Source organism: Mixophyes fleayi, chromosome 5 (genome assembly GCF_038048845.1).
Source record: "Mixophyes fleayi isolate aMixFle1 chromosome 5, aMixFle1.hap1, whole genome shotgun sequence".
In the NCBI taxonomy this organism is placed as follows: Eukaryota; Metazoa; Chordata; class Amphibia; order Anura; family Limnodynastidae; genus Mixophyes; species Mixophyes fleayi.
Window position 1 is genome coordinate 188,510,487 of NC_134406.1, and position 19,906 is coordinate 188,530,392.

At 38.6% G+C, this 19,906-nt stretch overlaps 1 protein-coding gene across 2 annotated transcripts in view; it reads left to right on the forward strand.

Moving 5' to 3' along the window:
- Positions 1 to 17,193, forward strand: part of SLC66A2 (solute carrier family 66 member 2) — a 69,293-nt gene extending 52,100 nt beyond the window's left edge. For both annotated transcript variants that reach the window (XM_075213186.1, XM_075213187.1), the window contains one exon: positions 14,315 to 17,193. In XM_075213186.1, coding sequence (XP_075069287.1) covers positions 14,315 to 14,522 — 208 coding nt within the window. In that variant the 3' untranslated portion in view covers positions 14,523 to 17,193. The remainder of the gene's footprint in view (positions 1 to 14,314) is intronic.
- Positions 17,194 to 19,906: the final 2,713 nt, after the last annotated feature.

A 19,906-nucleotide genomic window follows, 5' to 3' on the forward strand; every position in this document is an offset into this window, starting at 1 on the left:
AACATAGGTGACAACGGCAATCACAATTGAGCTCAGTGGGTCCCACAGCTGTACAGAGATGGTAGTTCAGTAGATCCTAAAACAGCCTTGCTTTCGGTATAAAGTCGATCCTCGACGCTGCTGTGACGTTTGCCAACAGTATTCAAAAATATTGAATGCTTTATATCGGTGTCAAAAAGGAAAAGTGGGAGTTTGGGCGAAGAGCTGAGGCAGTGTAGATCTACTCCAACTGCTGTTGGTTTTGAGCTGAAGTAAGAAGCATGTGATTGGTGGCCACTGTTGTGACACATGTCCCCCATTTTAAAGGTCTCCTAGCAGATTGCTGTCAAAAGCAGACATTGAATTACTTGGTAAAAACTATATTTCATACCATATTATTTTGGCCATTATATGTCATAGTGACATTTTGTGTCTGTAGAAAATTGGGTTTTAACCCAGAGATGTTGAATAATAAGATGTTTCATGGTTATCCTTTCTATCCATTTTTATTCTGTTACTCATAGCCTTTGCTTTAAAATTACATTATTGCATTCGGCAGGGTAAATTGATTTATTTGCTAGATTGTAACCTTATAAAGGAAGAAGGCACCAGAAGCAGAATAAAGCCTAAGGAGGTAGTGCAGTCTTCATTTAAATTATTGTTAAGGTCTGAAAAGTACAAATGTCAAACTCCAAGATGTTTCAAAAACATACAAGTGTACATGTTTGCTCCAAGCAATAATGATCTAGTGTATAAGGCTACATCTCCATTTTAGCAAAGTGACTCATACCTGCTGTTGAATGTCATAGCAGCTTTTCTGATATTCACTGACCTCAAAATAACACATTTTTTAGTGCAGTGTGTAGAGTTTAAAGGGATTTTTTCTTTTCTTTTTCTTCTACCTATGTGGATTGTTTGTGCGTGCTAGCCTTAGAAAGGAGTGGAATCACCCCTAAAACCGACAACACAGATCACTCTATGGTGCTATCACTGAGGGTTGACTTACGGTGCATTCTGGTAAAATCCTCTTCAGGCCTGATTGATCAAGGCACACAGTCTGAGTGCAACCAGCGTGTAGTATTTATTATACGCTGGTATTTCGGCTTTGGGCACTCCCAAATTCATCAAGGCACGGATCTGAAGATACAGGCGCTGATGAATATGGGTGTAGGGCTGCTCTATACATGGGAGACTGCAGGATTTGTACCTTTTAGGTCCAGCTGCATTACAGCTTTTTATTTAAACGCCATTTGGATTATTCGCTTACAAGATATGAATCATTTACACATTAAGAACACAGATGTTGGTAAGTATTACTTGGGTATTTATTTGTAAATACATTTTATGGTGCCAATGATGAGTGTGGTTTATTTAACCACAGCGGGCCCTGGGTGCCAGGGGATGCTGGCACTTGTGGTTCCCCAAGTGCCAGCATTGCACTGTCTGCCATGGGTATGCTTGTGCTTGTAGTACTAAAAGCATCAGCATGCCTAAATTGTTAACGGCAGCATGGGCTAGCTGGAACCTGTTGTGCACAAACACAAAATAGTGTTCAGACTCAAAATAACACCTTTATTACCCTACACTCACTGCCCAGGGGTGTGGGAAGAGCCCTAGGGACTGTGTAACCCTGGGGTGGGGGTTGAGCCGCACAGGTTTTATTTTTTTGTGGAGCCCAACTCCCTAGGGAATCCAGCCCCTTGCTGACCAACCTGGGGCTGCCCCTTGCTGACCAGCCTGGGGCTGGTTTGTCATTATGGCACAGAGACCCCACATTGCGGGATCCCCTGCTATAGGGCAAACAGCTCCGCTGGCTGAGCCTAGTGCTGGTTGTAGTAAAATTGGAAAGACCCCACACTCTTTGACCTCCAATTTTGCTAATAAAAGCACTAGGCTGACAGCACAATGGGTAATCTGGTTGGGAGAGGGGACTCCACACTTTTTTTTCTTTTTAACTGGACCCCTACCTGGAGCAGGAGATACGGCTGAAAATACTTATTGTCTCTGTGCACCCGACCTTGAATTGGGCGTGGCTGCACAGGCACACCCTTACTGTACATTGACTTTGTGATTACACCCGTTCCCGACAAACCAGCTCCCTCCCCGACATCGTAGGTTATAGTAAGTGTGGTTTACATTCCTAGCTGAATTTGATCAGGTTTATGTTATTGGTGCATTCTGCACTTCTGGGCATGCGCAGATTGATATACCAAAGGATACGTTTAAAATGTACAGATAAGTGTCTTGATGGATCAGGCCCTTCATGTACAAACTAGTACATTGCTATCCAGCAGAAAAAGGATTAAACTAATTTAGGTCAACATCATTAACCCTAGAAACTAATTTTATGTTACAAAAAGAAGTTGGTGTTTGTTTGACCTTTCTGCATGCTTTAAGCAGGATATGTTAACCTTTATCCATAAAGTATGTTTAAAAAAAGATCTCTCTTTATCCAATTCTTGGAATCCAACTCAAAAGATTCAAGAGGTGGGACCAGGAATTTGAGTGTTCCTTAACAAATGTGTAGGGACATATTAAACATAATCAAATGTGTCCATATACACTATAATACAATTGTAATAAATGCATGTTTCTCTGTAACATCATGACCATCAAATATTATTTATATATATATATATATATATATATATATATATATATATATATATATATATATATATATATATATATATATTTTTTTTATGTTTTTTTTATTTTTTATGAGTATTTTATGTCAGCGTTTCATTGCATTTTTACTAACTAGCTTATCTGTGAGGCACAGACTTGACATGTTTTAGAAGTGTCTATTTTCTGATCTGCAAGAAAATACCTGTTTTGAATTTGTCCTTCAGAAGACTTGGAACATCAAATCATTGTATGTTCGTTTTTGAAGCACTTGCAATCTAATCATGCTCTTATCCTCTCAGTAAAGCAGGGCACTGCTCCATCACTTTTAGGTCACATATACAGTATATACCTGTCACTTTTACAGGCTGCATGTACTGTATATGCCTACATAAGTAGAAATCATGTTCAGAATCGTCAATTTACTGTTTAAGATCAGTTTGCTCTTCCATATTTAGGATGGGCTAGCTGATAACCCAGTCACTGGTAAAGCATAACAATACATTATTAATAAATAACTCTTAATCCACATATAATCTTGAATAATCTGACCGGTTAAGTGTAAGCACTTACAATAGCTTCTTCAAAGCTATGATATTTATTATGTACTTAGTGATAAAACCACAGTACAAAACAATATAATAGATAAAGAAAAGTATATTAAAAATAATAAAGCAAAGCAGTGTTACAAAGTTAAACAATACTGTAGCCATGTAGCTTAAACAGCATTATATACACGGAAACACGCATTAGCACCTCTGACATATTATTTATAATATGAAATTCACCATTTCACATTAAGTGTGGTATGAACAAAGATGGATGACTCTTTTTACCATTTCTTTTTCTGTCTATATTTAACTGATGAAAGTATGTCTGTCTTACTTGTGTCAATGCCTCGACTTCATCGCATGTTCTAAGCAACAAAGAAAATCTGTCCTTGAAAAGAAGAAAAGAAAATAACACAATTAAAATACAATGTTGCAAAAATGTAGTGCTAGCTTAGCAGGGAATGTTAAATTACTTCTAGGGAACATTGCTTTGTTTGTATTTTGAACATGAAGGACAGAAGAGAATACAGAAAACTATAAAATCTTAAGACATTTTCACGGTAGAAAATTGACCATTGAGACCACTAATTGCATAGCTTTAAAACACATGGTAAGCTTTTTTCAGGAGTTCAATGATTCCTGTGCCAGGATAGCCAAATAACACAAGTCCTAGTTTACAAATGTACTTTTTGTTGTATAACAACTGTCCACATTTTTTATTACTAGGCCTTTATTTACATAGCGCCAACATACACTGCAGTGCTTTACAATTAGAACAAACAGTAATAAAACAAGACTGCTTGTTACCAAATAGACAAAGATGTGAGAGGACCCTGCTCACAAGCTTACAATCCATGTGATCAGAAGTTGGTTACACAAGTTTAAATGCCATATATATATATATATTGGTCCAGCCAGATTGTAAATGTATTTAGTAGGGCTATATGAACCATGGAACCTTAGAGTTGGTTTGGGGCAGTCACTATGTTGTTTGGTTATTGAAAGAATAAATTTTTTTTTTGTGTAAACTGTGTAGAGGGGTGTTAATTTTGGTAATACCTTAGAGAGGTTAAGAAATTTTGATAAGCTTAATAAGTGTGTTTTCAGGTAACATTTGAGGCTAGGGGAAAGTTTTGGGGCTATATTTACTAAGCTACGGGTTTGAAAAAGTGGGGATGTTGCCTATAGCAAACAATCAGTTTCTGGGTTTCTTTTATTTAGTACCTTCTACAAAATGGCAGCTAGAATCTGATTGGTTGCCAAAGGCAACATCCCCACTTTTTCAAACCCGCAGCTTAGTAAATCTAGCCCTTGGTGTATGAGGGAGGAAATCCCACAGAGTGGTATGCAGCCTGAAAAAGGTCCTGTAAGCAGAAATGGGTGAGGGTGAGAGGTGAAGAATGGAGGGTTCCAGTTGGGAGATCTTTTGAGAAACATGTAGAGATTTGTGGTGTTGCTGTCTTGTTAATTGTTTAAATATTAATTAAAGTGGCCTATTTTATACCTGATTCTGTAAAGTACTGGCATCTAATGTAGGCACTGGCAGTCTAGCTGTTGCATTTAAAAAGAAATGGAGGGTTGGAAACCTGGTTAAGGAAAGACCAATAAGAGGGGAATTGCAATAGTAAATTTAGGAGATTTAGTGCAACTGTCTTGTTTGAGATACGTGCATATTCTGGAGATGCTTCCTAGATGCATGCAATAGGATTTGGTGAACGATTGGATGTGTGGAACATAGGGCATCTAGGAGAGTCAAGGATGATGCCTAGGCAGCAAGCTGGAGGAGGGTAGGCTTTATACTTCGCTGAAGACAATTTGAAGGCAGTGCTTTGGTTTCGGTGGTAATCTGTATCCCGAATAGTTAAACAATGACCTGATGAAAATATACACTTTTACATGAGGTCACACTCCAACGCCAGCATGCAGCAGATTTGCAATTACTAGGTGTTGCATACCAGACTCTTCGGAAATCAACGCAATCGCTGTGAAGGTAAGTGTAGGTTTTCATCAGGTGGTTATTTAACTATTCAGTTTTGCTTGTTTTTTTCAGAAATAGTGGTCGTCAGTAGCCCAAGCATCAGGATACTGTGCCCCGCCCTTTTGTTTTATGGTGTCCTGTCACGAACACGCTCCCAGCTTTCGTGACTTTGGGGTGTTTGCTGTATGAGGTTACATGTGATTCCATTCCATTCTTTTTCTACCTATCACACAGGTTATAGACCTACTGAATTGCCCCACAACAGTGCACTCACACCCCCACTCACTTCAGGTTTGCCACCACCTATTGAATACAGGCAATAGGACCCCAATATACTGTCCCACACTGGCACACAATGCTTTTGGCTACCCACAGGTTAGCAAAGCCCACACCAGCAATCAAAGGGTTAACTCGTCACACCTCCAGACTGTTACACAAATGTAAATGCAAGCACACATTAGGCTTGTTAGTCAAATGTATTAACAAATGTCGCGCCGACATTCAAAGGGTTAACTTGGTTGAGTTATATTCTTCTTAACAGGCTAATGGATTCGTTAGAGCAGTGAAACCCAAACTTTCTCAGTTCAAGGCACCCTTAGGCTAAAATAATTACCAAGAAGTCCCCTGCTTTGCTTTCCACTGGCCCTTGCTGAGGCACCCCAGTGAGCAAAATTAAATGGGACGGTCTTCACAGGGGCAGTGTTAATGCTAATAGGGGGGCAGGGATGTCCCCAGGGTGTCACTATAGTTTGCTCACAAATATTCCCAAAATTTTGACCTTTGGGTAATTCTTCACAGATATATCCCAGAGAGATAACTCCCCCTTCAATAAACCGGTCATAATCTCGCACACATTTAAATACCAAACGTGATGGCATTATGACAATGTGACATATCTTACCTACAAATGTGTGATTATAGCTGTTCCCGGGTACCGCCAGTACCTGTCATTCACAACCCTGGTGTGATATCGGCCCCTCAGCATGGAGTGGCAGACAGATTTCCCAGAATATGAATTATGAAGACATTTTCCTTTTTAAAGCTCATATTTCTATATACCTGTATAGGCCTTCAAATGCTGTCTTTAGCTGTAAGGAGGTTCAGTTGTGACTGGCCCTACAAAGTCTATTTAGGTGTCCAGAAACTAACTTGTCAGGATGTAGGTCACAGCAGAGGAGCTTTGAAGCTGGTACAGCTGACACTGCTATCGTCTAACACTGGGATGTGCAGAGCCACTGAATACACACTCTCTAGCTTCACATTTTACACTTTAATAGCTCAACTTATCAATGGTTTCATTTGATATATCATATCTACACTGCAGTTATGATTTAGGCCTTATTCACCACAATTATGTGATGGAGTAACCCTTATAAATTTCTGTAAGTTCTCTCTGTTAATGACATGTCCTGACAAAGGATGTGAGTGACTGATGACAACAGAATAGCTGGAGATACTCGGTAAGGGATATTGGTGGATGTGATCAAGATGCAGAATTGAGAGAGGAAATTGAGTGTTGCAAAGATCAGATACTGGACAAATTCAGGTAAAATCAAGAAGAGTGAGAGAGTAGGTCCACTCTGCAGAGAGCAAGGGTTACAAAAAGTAGTTTGTAAGCAGGAGGATGGTATGGAACATCAATAGGGATGTTGAAATCGCCCAAACTGTTACTGGGGATATCAGTGGATTTGAATATGGGAGCCAGGATAAGAAATGTTTAAGCAATTACTGGGGTAATGCCGAGGGACAATATATAATAGCAACACACAGCAAGAAGGGGTTGAAACACTGGATGTACTAAAAGATTGAAAGTGAGTGAATAATAGGGTGGAGCACTTTGAATGTGTAGTATGGTGATAGGAGGAGCCTACCCCACCTCTTTTTCTCTTAGGCCTGTAGAAGTGGGTGGATGGAGACTACCATGTGGGCAACAGTTGAAGCAGTGTTTAATTGTGTGAACCATGATTACATTATTGATAGAAGTCTGGGATAGTTTGAGAAGAAGAGTTCATGGATGTAAATTGGTTTATTACAGACAGAATGTGTGTTCCTTAGAGCACATTTAAAGGATCTTGAAAGTGACAGTAGATAGATGTTTGAGGTTTGCCTGATGGTGTGCAGAACCAGAATGAAGTGGAAGGTGGTGGGAAGAGAATGTGAGTTAGAAGGATTGAGAGGTAAAGAAGGTGATTGAGAGGATACCAGGGTAATGGTACCTCAAAGTATGTTCAATAACCCACCTGGCATAATTTAGGAATATCTAATAGACAGACATAGAATGCATGTATACATGGATAACACACTATAATCCAGCAATTTTAAGCACAGTTTGAACGAAAAGTAGGGCTGACTCCCCAATGGACTTTTAAAACCTATGTTTTCAAAGTCCAGATATCCATATCCAGTCACAGTGATTACTGACTGAGGATAGTGCCATTAAGAATGACAGACTGTTTGTTAAACATTGTGTGCTGTGATAGGAGTTTGAGAATGAGTGGCAGGGGACTAATTCAAATGAAAGGTAGTAGTGAGAAATAAGTCACCACCCCCCCACTTTTCGGTATATAGTTCCTAAAATTCCTAAAAAAGAAAAGTGGAAATGTTGCCCATAGCAACTAATCGGCTTCTAGCTGTCATTTTCTAGATCATTATATCTAGAACCTGATTCGCTGCTATGGGCAATACCACTTTTTTTTATATTTATTTAAGTAGTTTTAGTAAATCTGCTTCTAGGGCTTTTCACATTCTTAGGTAGTGTAACATCCTTACTTTTTCAGAAATTTTTCTTTAGACCAAATACACTGGTGACACACACACTCTATATTTCTCTGTCCTGGTATTACCCTGGGTACTTGAGATATTTTGTGCAAGTGACGTTACTCTCCTATGTTTTCCTGAGCAGTAATTCCAGTGGCAGAGGTTACAAGCTCTGTTCTCACTATGGCATCCTTCCCTATTCCTCACCCATCTTCCATCACATGACATGCTGAAAATGGTGCGAAGTGTGACCCCGTGACAGCCCATATTTTCCCTCCAGAGAGGTATTGAGCAGGAGATAGTGATCTGTAGGAGGATAGCCAAGACCAATGATTATCAGATGCAAGCTTTAAAGATACTTAACTTGCTATTTAATGAAAACTATATGGGACATATAGATATGAAAAGGCTAAGGCTGAACTAAATGTTGTTTTGTTTTTTTGATTATTTTGGAACATCTATTTTTTTTTTTATCATTTTTTTTTCAACAAATACTGTATAATGTAATCCAGGCTGTGGGTCCACTCATTGCCACTTTAAAACTCCAGTTATCATGATGTCCATTAAAAGTGACTTTTTACTGTCGAATTTTACATTTGGAGGCGATTTTAGCTGCCAGAAATACTAGTTGTCCGTTGCATGGTTAGTCAATATCATATTATCGCTGTTATACTCATAGTAATTTTTTTTTGTCAGTGTGGTGTGTGTCGGATTTGTTAGTGCCGGGTTACCCTGCCACACCTGCTTGTATGCCGCATCACAGTAGCATTACTGTAACTTATAGCTTCAATCTGACAAAGGGTATAAAGCATTGTTGCTTTAATTTGCCATTTCAGTTTGCTGCTGGTATTGATGTTTGAGAGTTGCAGAGGAGTGCATTTCTCGATTTCGGCAGCAGAGAGGTGGAGGAAGCAGATGCTATATAATAAAGTAGTGGTGCTGTTTCACATTGTTTTTATACTACACCTGCAGTCTGCCTGTGGATTTGTTCTTGCTGCCTGCAGAAGATCCAATGCAAAGAGAGGTGGAATGTAGACAGAAAAAGCAGTGTTGCTTCCATAGTAGTCCCGCAGTTTCTTCTTTCTTTGTGGCATTAAAAGGTTTTACAAATGAATCTTATTGTCAGTAAATACAAACCTGCATCCCTCTCATTTACTTTTCTAGTTACATGTGCTGATTTACCTTTAGTAAACTGACATCCAACTATAAGTTTGAAGATTAGTTTAAAGATGGCACACAAAGTTGGTATAACTGAGGAATACTAGTGGCACCGCTCACTGCCAGATTATACCCGGTATCATGCAAGTTGGAATAGATTTAAGCTGACAGTTTGCCTTGTAACTTACTTGATGAGAAGAAATTCCCAGGATAATGGCTCAAACTTTCAGCGGAATTATATATGTTCACTGACCGTTGAATCCCCTAGGAAGATGCAGTGCTTGAGTGATAGCATTGTGGCAAAGATAGGGCTTCTTGATATGTGTCCATGACAACATTTAGATACATTGTTAAATGAAATAAGGTGGCTTAAAATTAAATATACAATTTACTTGCCTAGCTAATGATTTGGTAGGTCCCCTAATGCATGTAATGTGCTGAAGAGGGATCCTCTACTGCTTGGGTATTCATTTTACAGGTTGTCAATGCCCCAATCGTGTGAAGTTCCCATTCACTCGAGTAAGGGTCCAGCTTTTTTGTCTGTGTAGATTTAAATGTTGATGGAGCATTTTAGGTTCAAAACATTACCTACTTTTTTCAGAAAGCCACTGTATATGTCACAAAAAAGTAATAAATAATTGGTGGGCATTATTATTAAAAAATAAAGTGAAACCTCTTCAATAAAGTATTCAAAAGATTTAAGCGTTCAGTTTTTTATCCCTGAATGGAATCAAATTGTAAAATAATTTTACAGCTGTTGGCAATGTCAGTGTATGCCGCACAACTTTTAAAATAATGATCGCTTGAAGGATTTACTCACTCTCTTTGGTTTTGGCTCATGGCTCAATACCAATCAGGGACTGTATTGTTTTCATTTCCATCTGCCAGATCTACACACACATATGGACTACAGTATGCATTGATGATTGATTTGGCTTTCTGGCTGATGATTCCCACCTTCTGATATTGCTGACAGCTGTAAAACGATTTTACAACTTGACTCCACTCGGGATAAATGACTCATTCATGCCTCAGGTTTTCTTTTATAATGGTGTAAAGCTTAAACAAGAATTGTTTGGTACTTCGAGGGCAGAGCTAAGAAACTGTGACCATTCAGCTATGACAAAAATACAAGGTTGTTAGCAAAATGTGCAACAAATTCATAGTTCATCTATAGTTTTATGGATTAGAACATTTAAATTAACAAACTTAATACATTTCCATTATATTTTATGCAAGACCCAATCACTCTTGTTTCAGGCTTATTAGGTCATTGGCCAAGAGGGGCTTTTGCACTGGAGTTTACTTTTATGTTAGCACGGTTTATAAATTGCATGCAGTAATTTTTAAATTATAATTGCAAATATATGTATGCTATAGTTTTTGCACATGATTACATAGCTTACGATGTTAAAAAAGGCAGTAAGTTGTGTTTGGTAGTACGGTGGTTTAATAGTGTGTATGTACGGTAGTTTTAGCATCTGCTGTATGGGACTTTGTTAGTCACCGTTTTGTGCAGCTGGTATAATCTAGGATGTTGGAAGTAGGTTTTGTGGGTTTCTTTACTGGCAGTGTTATGAATAATGGTAAGGTAGCAGTATACTGTGGGTAGGAATATACGGCAGTGGTATGTGATACAGAATTGAATGTCCAGATATCGATGAAACATTGTTCATTTATTACAATAGAGCTGGTCATCGATATGGAAGGTTTGAGCGGTGTTAGGGTACCAGTGTAGTGAGGTATTACAGTAATATTATGGTGGTATTTTAGTTGGGGCTGTTAAATAAGCAGTACATTGCATGGTGTATTGTCTTGGAAGCATAACGTCATTTTAGTTTATGGTGTTAAGAGTGGCAGTATGTTGTGTGGGATATTTTAATGGTATTATAGTATGCTTGCCAGGTACTGTTAGTTGTATATACTGGGAGTGTTAGTGAGGCAATAGTGAGCGATGGGGTGTACATACAGAGGTAGTCTATGTATTTTGTTGGTAGTAAAGTTTGCATTTTTAGTGTGGCAGTATGTCGTGTAGGGTGTAGTTAGTGGTGGTAGTATGGTATACAATGATGGTGCAGTAGTGGGTTTGCTATGGCATTTTGTGTGGTATATGGGTTGTAGTATAATGTGTAGTATCAAATTCATAGTATAGTGATTTTTTTAAATCAGTTTGTCATAGCATAGTGGATGGGATGGTAACATTCCCCGTTTTCTCTGTTCACTCTGCACTGTAAGCAGTGCATCTACAGTAAGCAGCAAGGAAGTCACAAAACCTTGGTGCTGGATAGACCAAAAGAGCAAGTTTTCGGAACCCATCAGTGTTATATGTAAAACAGTACTGGATATCATGTGACCCCGCCATTCCTCTTTTTTTGCATAGATGGGTGGATTGGTGGGGGTGGCTGATACTCCCCAGCCTGTGCTATGGCTATACAGAATAGAGAGCTCAATCGGGAAGTGGAAGAAATTAGGGTGGGTATGAAGGCATGGAGAAGGTGGTGTGTGACGTGCAATTTTTATACCAAGACAGAGTGGGGTCAGTGACTGGGCTGTTAGACCGTCTGTGTAGGTGGGTTTAGAGCAGGGTTGTCCAACCCGCGGGCCGCATGCGGCCCAGCACGCCTGTAAATGTGGCCTAGAAGGAGTTTTGGTTGTGGTAAGGGGGCAGCGCTGTTAATGGAAAAACAAAAACCTGCAAAAAGAAAAGAAAATACCTTGCAGTCACGTCAGCTGGTACTCCGGCTCCCTCCCTTGTCTCCTCCTCCGTGCGGTGCTCGCAGTGAATGTGGGGCGTGATGTCATCACGCCCAACATTCATTGCGGAGCGCAGCACAGAGGAGTCACCCGCGTGAGAAGAACAATCAGCAGCACAGAATTGGAGAAAAGAAGAGAAGAGGACAGGAGAACAAGCCGATTAAAAGGTAAGTTAAGGGGGATTTTTTTTATTATTTCAAGGGACGCTGACAAGTGAATAAAAGTCACCTGGTCCTGGAGCATCATGAACCTTATCTCCCTGCTACATACTTTTACTTGTATTACTAATGGGGCATTATATATTATTCTCTTTGGCCCATTATAAGTTGTTATCCCTTAACTAAAAGTGGTGTAATTATCAAAACAGGCGACAATTTGGGGTCACAGTGATGTATATGTCAGGTACCGCAGGCCTGGTCAGGGCACCCTGATATACAATGCCCGGCTTAAATGCACTTTATTGATATTGCATCGAAACAATACAAAAAGTGATTATAGTATAATAACTAGAGAGGATTTTTTGAACATGGTGATTGAAAGGTAAGTATAGGGGGATTTGAAAAAAGTGATATATCACTTTTTTTCTCATATATATATATATATATATATATATATATATATATATATATATATATATATATATATATATATATATATATATATATATATGTGTTAACTATGTTTTCTATGGTGTTTTGGATGATCAGCTATCGTTATTGTTAGTGTATCTTTTATGTGCGGCCCAAACCAACTCGTCGTCTTCCAATGTGGCCCAGGGAAGCTAAAAGGTTGGACACCCCTAGTTTAGAGGATTGTGGTTTGTTGGTGTTAATGGAAGTACTAGGTCTATGAACTCCTCTACTACTTTGCTTATAGTATATAGCTATGTAAAAGTTTCAATACTTTGACAGAACTGTCAATTATTGGCATTGGCTCTGCTCCCGAAATTCCCACTTTTAATTCAGCACAGTTAACGTCAATAGAAAATTAAATAAAAAGTTCAGGTGCAGAGCATGTAGACCGGGTGGAAAAGACAATAGCTATTATTAATGGTGTCCAGATCTGCTGCAAAAAGGTTTGTAAGCACTTCTAAATGTACACATTCATATATGTATTATCAAAATGTGCCATTACGCTGATCATAGAACACATATACAGTTCTCCTGGTCCATTATTACAGTTACAGCTGCTCTCAGGACAGTTTGTTACCTACTCTCTACAGGACTAATGCATTTAGCTAAAACATTAATTCATGCACTCATCATCTCCCGCATCGACTATTGCAATTCCCTCCTTACTGGTCTTCCCAAAGGCAGACTTGAACCCCTACAATCTATTTTGCACGCAGCTGCTAGACTGATTTTCCTTACAAACCGTTATTCCTCTGCTGAGCCACTCTGTCAGTCTCTACATTGGCTGCCTGTATTTCAACGAATCCAATATAAAATTCTTCTACTAACATACAAGGCCATCAACAAAATTGCACCGACATACATTTCCTCACTTGTCTCGAAATATCTCCCTACTCGACACCTCCGTTCTGCACAAGATCTACGTCTCTCCTCCACTCTCATCACATCCTCCCATTCTCGGTTACAGGATTTTTTCCAGGCTGCACCTACTTTGTGGAATTCCCTCCCTCGCACAGTAAGACTTTCCTCTAGTCTTCAAACCTTCAAGCGTTCACTGAAAACCCACCTCTTCAGACAAGGTTATGATATTCCTCAACCATCATCTTAATTTCCCTAGATTACCCTATTGCCATCCTCTACACTGCTAACGCAAGACAACAACCTTCTGACCAACATTGCAACACACACAGCCCACTCTGTACTTTTACCTTTGCAGTCTGGCTGGTCCATTGTGCAATATGATGTAGCACATGCCCTTGTGTTTCTAACTCCCATTGTCCTATATATTGTAAGCTTTCGAGCAGGGTTCTCTTACCTCTCTGTCTGTATGTATTACCCAGTATTGTCTTATTAATGTTTGTTCCCAATTGTAAAGCGATACGGAATTTGCTGGCGCTATATAAATAAATGTTGATGTTGATGATGATTTAGCTGCAAAAGCACTGAGCCATAACATCTAATCAGCTGTTGGCTTTTATCTGGTTAGTGCAAGTTAGAGAATGATTGTCTGATTGGTCACTGTGATTCAGTGTAGATTTTGTACATAACTGCAGTGTTGGTAAATGAGCCCTAGTGTCAACACACATATAGGAATGGGTAGTCCATTGTGGTCTGAGACCAAGATAATATCTTTGCATATATTTTTTTTTTAGTGTTGAAATTACTAAAAGATCAGATAAATGTAGCCTAATGATCTGTGAGAGAAATGTCGCCAGTGGTGCATACATTTGTGTAACGGACACATAATGTAGTGTTTTATTATTACTCTATTAATTCCTGTTGTAGTTGGATATTAACATTTTTTGAGTTGTTACATTGTTAGTTGCTTATTGTATTTCACCTTACATTTTCTCTCATTCTTTTCTCTCTTTTTTTTTCAGTATCAAAATGGTACTAATGTGGACCAGTGGAGACACATTTAAGACTGTGTACTTTGTCCTGAACCAGGCTCCCTTCCAGTTTACTATATGTGGTCTCCTTCAGGTCTTTGTAGACATAACCATCTTGCTGCAGGTCTACATGTACAGCGGATACCCTCAGAAGCCAGTCTCGCACATCACACACGTTTCCAGTGCCAAAGCTCTATGATGAAGAGAACATGTACTGTCTGATCACGTGCTTCCCAATCCTAGAACTACTTCTGCACCAATAATGCAAATATCGATCATGAACACTCTTTGCCAAGATTGTAATCTGTGTTTTTTTTTCTATTTTGTCTAAGAGTAACATGATTTTAGCAAATCTATCAGCATGATCATGAAAGTCTTCTCCTAAACTGATAATTTTTTTGTGTTAAGTCAGATTTTAAATCTAAATTATCCACTGTATATGCTTGAATACATGTTTCTGGACTATGGGCCTTATTTACGATGCACACTTGATGCTCACCACATTATCACTTTTGATTTTTCACTGGTACACCTAGATTGTCTGCCCGAGCACTTCAAGGAGCATCCTTAGTGAGTGTTGTCCCTCAGGAGATGCCTCTGCAATCTAGATTTTTACACCTCCCTGAAAACAAAGTTTTCTAAAGTCCAACCTCTTACCACTTTAGCGCTGCTCGATTTAGCCTTATTTATGTCTTAAATTATTTTTGACAGTAAGGGGGTTTTAGGGCCGTCTTTACTACATTTTTGTGTGGGAAGATTTTTATTACTTTGTATAAAGTGCACATCAAAAGGCGCTTCTCCACTAAAGTGCAACTTGAAGATACAAAATGCACCACATTATAAGTATACAATGAGAATCAATCTCTGCCAACTGTGAGATATTGCAAATAGCTGTGTGACCCCCTTCTGCCAAGTTTGGAATGTCCATTAACCTGCACCTCTGCACCCCATTATATCATGTCTATGATCTCTCTCAACAAAAGAATCTCATTTCTGCACTCCTCTACAAATCTAGATGCACAGGTGTGTGTGTGCTCCTTACTTTGGATGGAATGCCCTTTCTCTGCCCACTTCCACTCACCTACTCTTCTACAAATGTCACCATCTTGCTTCACAAACCCATGCACTTTGGAGGAAACCAAAGTTCACTAGCACAAATATAGGCATGTGACGCCACCATAGAGGAGTTTGTACTGTGGCTTAGCCCTTGTGTGCTTCGTAAATGAGGTTGTGTGTACATAGAATTTAATCAGTGTCAAGCCAGTATAAAGGAATACCCAATTTCACTTTACGCTGTCAGTGTTAATCTATCAGACTGCTTTTCACTTGTTCCTACGGTCCAGGTAATTGATGTGTGAGGCCTGGGACACCATGCTATGCAATGTATTTTATGGGGATGGTACGCAGAGCTCCTTATCCTCTGTATTATTTATAAATAATGGGAGTTATTAACGTCCTCTAACCTCTCCGCACAAATCTCTCATTGTCTTGCCATTAGTATTTTTAATGCCATATTAGCAATTTCAGAGTTGATTAATATTTTTGTTTTATAGGAAGGATAATATCAGCCCAGTCCATTCCATGTAATTGTGTTACTATTTTATTTTTCTCTGAACTGGAATGAGAATATATTCCAATGATATTATCTCAACTTAGAGTTCTATACCCATAGATACTGGAGTCTATTTTAAATCCTATGTGTCTGACCTGTGTGTATAGTTTTACATTCTTCTTTTTTTCTTTTTTTATTCACATGTCTATTACTCATACATCATTCGTACATGCTTGTCCTGTTATAACTATATAGGCTTCTGTTACTTCCAGGCTATGCCTTTTATGTTTGAATGTGGCCATAGATTATTAATACATGTGTATATGTTTGCACTAAAACTGTAACATTATACTGTAAACACTATCAATGTATGGTGAAAACTCATTTACATCAGCTGTAGCGTAGTTGTCATTCAAACTTACTGATATCATGCCATTACATGTCTATATGTGCTCCTTTAGTTTCACTTGCCTGCATAGATGATCAGCAAACTAGACTTAAGAGTTCCAGGGGGGAATTCAGAATGACCCGCGCACTAGAACCGTTAGTGCGGTCATTTTACCACAGATTTTTGCTTGCGGCTCAGAGCTGTGAGCAAAAGCCAGCATTGAAATTACCATACTAACATTAATAATGCGCACTATTACCATAGTAACGGTAATATTGTGCGGGACATGTTGTTCTCACGAACAACGCGGTCAATTGATTTCCCCCACTAACCCAGTGGAAGTGAAACGCAGTGATATTTGCATAGACTCTTTGAATGGCCACAGCTGCTACATGAATGTTACTATGCCGGCCACATAACGGCTACATGTAAAATGTTACAGACTTGTCCAAAATGGTCTACATACAAGTTGAATTTTAGGATTATTTTAGAATATAGACTTTGCAGTTGCAATGTCTTGCCAGAACACACAGATTGTCTGTTTATTGTTGGAAACATTTAAGCTATCTATGAATTTTTATTATTTTACATTTTTTCAAGTTTTTGTTTTGCTGTTTTTGGAGGAGAGATTTTGCATAAAATATATATTTTCAAGTGTAACGGGTTTTTTTTTTTTAATGGATTATCATGAAAAAGTATGAAGGTTATGATTGCTGGCAGCAAAAAACATAGCTGCTGGGCTTACTTTTATACTCACAATGTGTTTCAGGGTTCAAGCAGTTGGAAGTCTTGGATTTGTATATTTTCTTTTCTCTATAAAGTGGTGTAAAAATTGTGTAAAATTGAAAAAAAGACCATTTTAACAAAAAGCTTTATGAGAGATTTTGATTTGTGTGGTAAAACGGCAATAAAGCATCATATTTAAGAATCTGTTATTTGTAGCAATGAATTTAGTGTTAAATACTTTACAGCAATGTGAACATATTAAAAATGAAAACGTCCATCTCTCCATGTAGCCGGTGTCTCACAGTGCAGTATAGTGATTACTTTGTTATTATGAACTTTCATTTAATGTCACAACTTATCTGAACAAGGCTATCCTGGCTATGTGCAGAGAGATTGAGATGTGAAATGGAGCAGACAACTAGCTTGGCAACCACATCTCTGCTTTATGAACAGTAAAGGAGAGGGCGGACACTAGTGGTTCAGACACCAGTCTTTTCTGTTAGCACGTCACAAATGGATGTGGCTGAAACTGTACAGGCATGGTTTTAATATAGCCAATGAAATATGAAGAATTGTTATCTCAAGGAACTATAATAAAATTCAACACTGACCGAGCCCCCTCTGACTTCTAGACGATGCAGAGACTATTCTATGACTGCTGTACAATACAGACAGCATTCTAGTGACTGCTGTACAATACAGACAGCATTCTAGTGACTGCTGTACAATACAGACAGCATTCTAGTGACTGCTGTACAATACAGACAGCATTCTAGTGCCTGCTGTACAATACAGACAGCATTCTAGTGACTGCTGTACAATACAGACAGCATTCTAGCGACTGCTGTACAATACAGACAGCATTCTAGCGACTGCTGTACAATACAGACAGCATTCTAGCGACTGCTGTACAATACAGACAGCATTCTAGCGACTGCTGTACAATACAGACAGCATTCTAGCGACTGCTGTACAATACAGACAGCATTCTAGCCACTGCTGTACAATACAGACAGCATTCTAGCCACTGCTGTACAGTACAGACAGCATTCTAGCGACTGATCTACAGTACAGACAGCATTCTAGCGACTGATCTACAGTACAGACAGCATTCTGCTCACTGAAATACATTGCAAAGAGCAATCTACGGACCAATGTTCAGTACAGCGATCATTCTAGGGACCGCTATACAATCCACAGAGCATTCTAGTGACCACCAAGGGTAAATCCTTCCTGGGCCCCTGCTGCTGCAAACCCATTAAACAAATAAACTATATACCAAAAATTTTGTCAAGTGTTCTAAGCTACACACACACATACATTTTCAATGTTGCAAGATGTATTTTCATATCATGTCAAATGTATCTAAGATTGGCTCCATTTTAAACTGCTTGACTGTGGTAAGACATGTTTCTTTTAAAAATGACAGTATTTTTGAGAGGGAGCAACCTCCAGTTTATTATATGTGACAGACCTGTTAATAAAGCTCATTTTAAGATCTATAAAGATCAAAGCCATTTTTCTTTGATCTGTTTTTGAAGTTTAGGCCCAATACATCATGGTTTTTACTATCATTTTCCAGCTATTTTTTGTTACCAATCCTCTACCTCTGTAATTTTTTGGGTGCTTGATATTCGTGGCGATAGACCTCTGAGGGAGGGTAATCCTAACTGTTAACATCCCGCCAAACAGCTTTCTTTTCGTGGGCACCAACATTTCCGCCTGTACCTCAAATTCATTTTTCTTAAAGCTTTTATGACCAATTTTGCACATGTCTGATATCACTGTCAGAATAGTCTTACAATTTAGACTGGATGCACAGAACGCTGCTCAGATTGGTTTGCATCAGGATACCTGGAGCTGCTGACTGCCACCTGCAATGTTCTTTCTAGCTGCCTGTTGTTACTGACTGCTCATTGCAGAAAATGTCTTTTAACTGCACACATGGATCAGGAGCCAATCTCCAAATACCTGAAGGACACTCCAGGAAAGCCCGGTAGGAGTGTTTCATACAAAAAGTTTTTTTATTTTAGTATTTTTCAGATGGTTTGTTTTTTCTGTTTTTTTTTTTGTTTTTTTTTAACTGTACCTGTGTGGAGCCTGTGCAAGGGAAGAAAATCAGTTAATAATAGTGTGTGTGGAGCATGTGATAACGCCTTACCAATTGACTATATGGGTGTTTTTTTTGTATGGAATCTGCTTCTCAACCTCCTCAACAGTTTAACCCTTTTTTTTTTTTTTTTTTTTTTTTTAACTTTTTTTCTTTTTTTAAGTCTATGCAGGAAATATTGACTCAAGAACAAGGAATAAAAAGGGATAGAACCCAAGTTGATGAGGACACATGGCCCCATATGTTCAAATCTAAATATGATAGTGATTCAGGAGAGAATAAAAAGGATTCAAGGTTGTTTAACCTAGATTGTCAATTATATCCTCAAGCATATCTAAATCAATGGATATGAATGATGCAAAAAATGACAGTTGTCAGCGCTACTCCTCAACACTGCGTATCTGTGTGTATCTAGCAATATGAAAACATGAGGTATTCGTTCATATTTTGATCAGTGTTTTATTGGTGTTTTGAAGCATATAGGTCAGTGTAGGACCTGCATATAATGAGGTGCCCTTGACGCTGGGATGCAGGCTTAAATACTATTGATCAAAATATGAACTAATACCTTATGTTTTCATATTGCTAGGTACACACAGATATGCAGTGTAAAGGAAAAGCGCTGATAACAAGTGTTTTTTTTTTTTATTTCTTATACATATATCAGCATTCATATTTCCATGCAGCTGGTATCATTTATAATATTGGATATACCAAGTGTGGGCTTAACACCACGCAACTGGTACCATATATAATATGAGATATAGCGAGCGCACACCTATTTTTTTCTCTGCATATGAATGATGC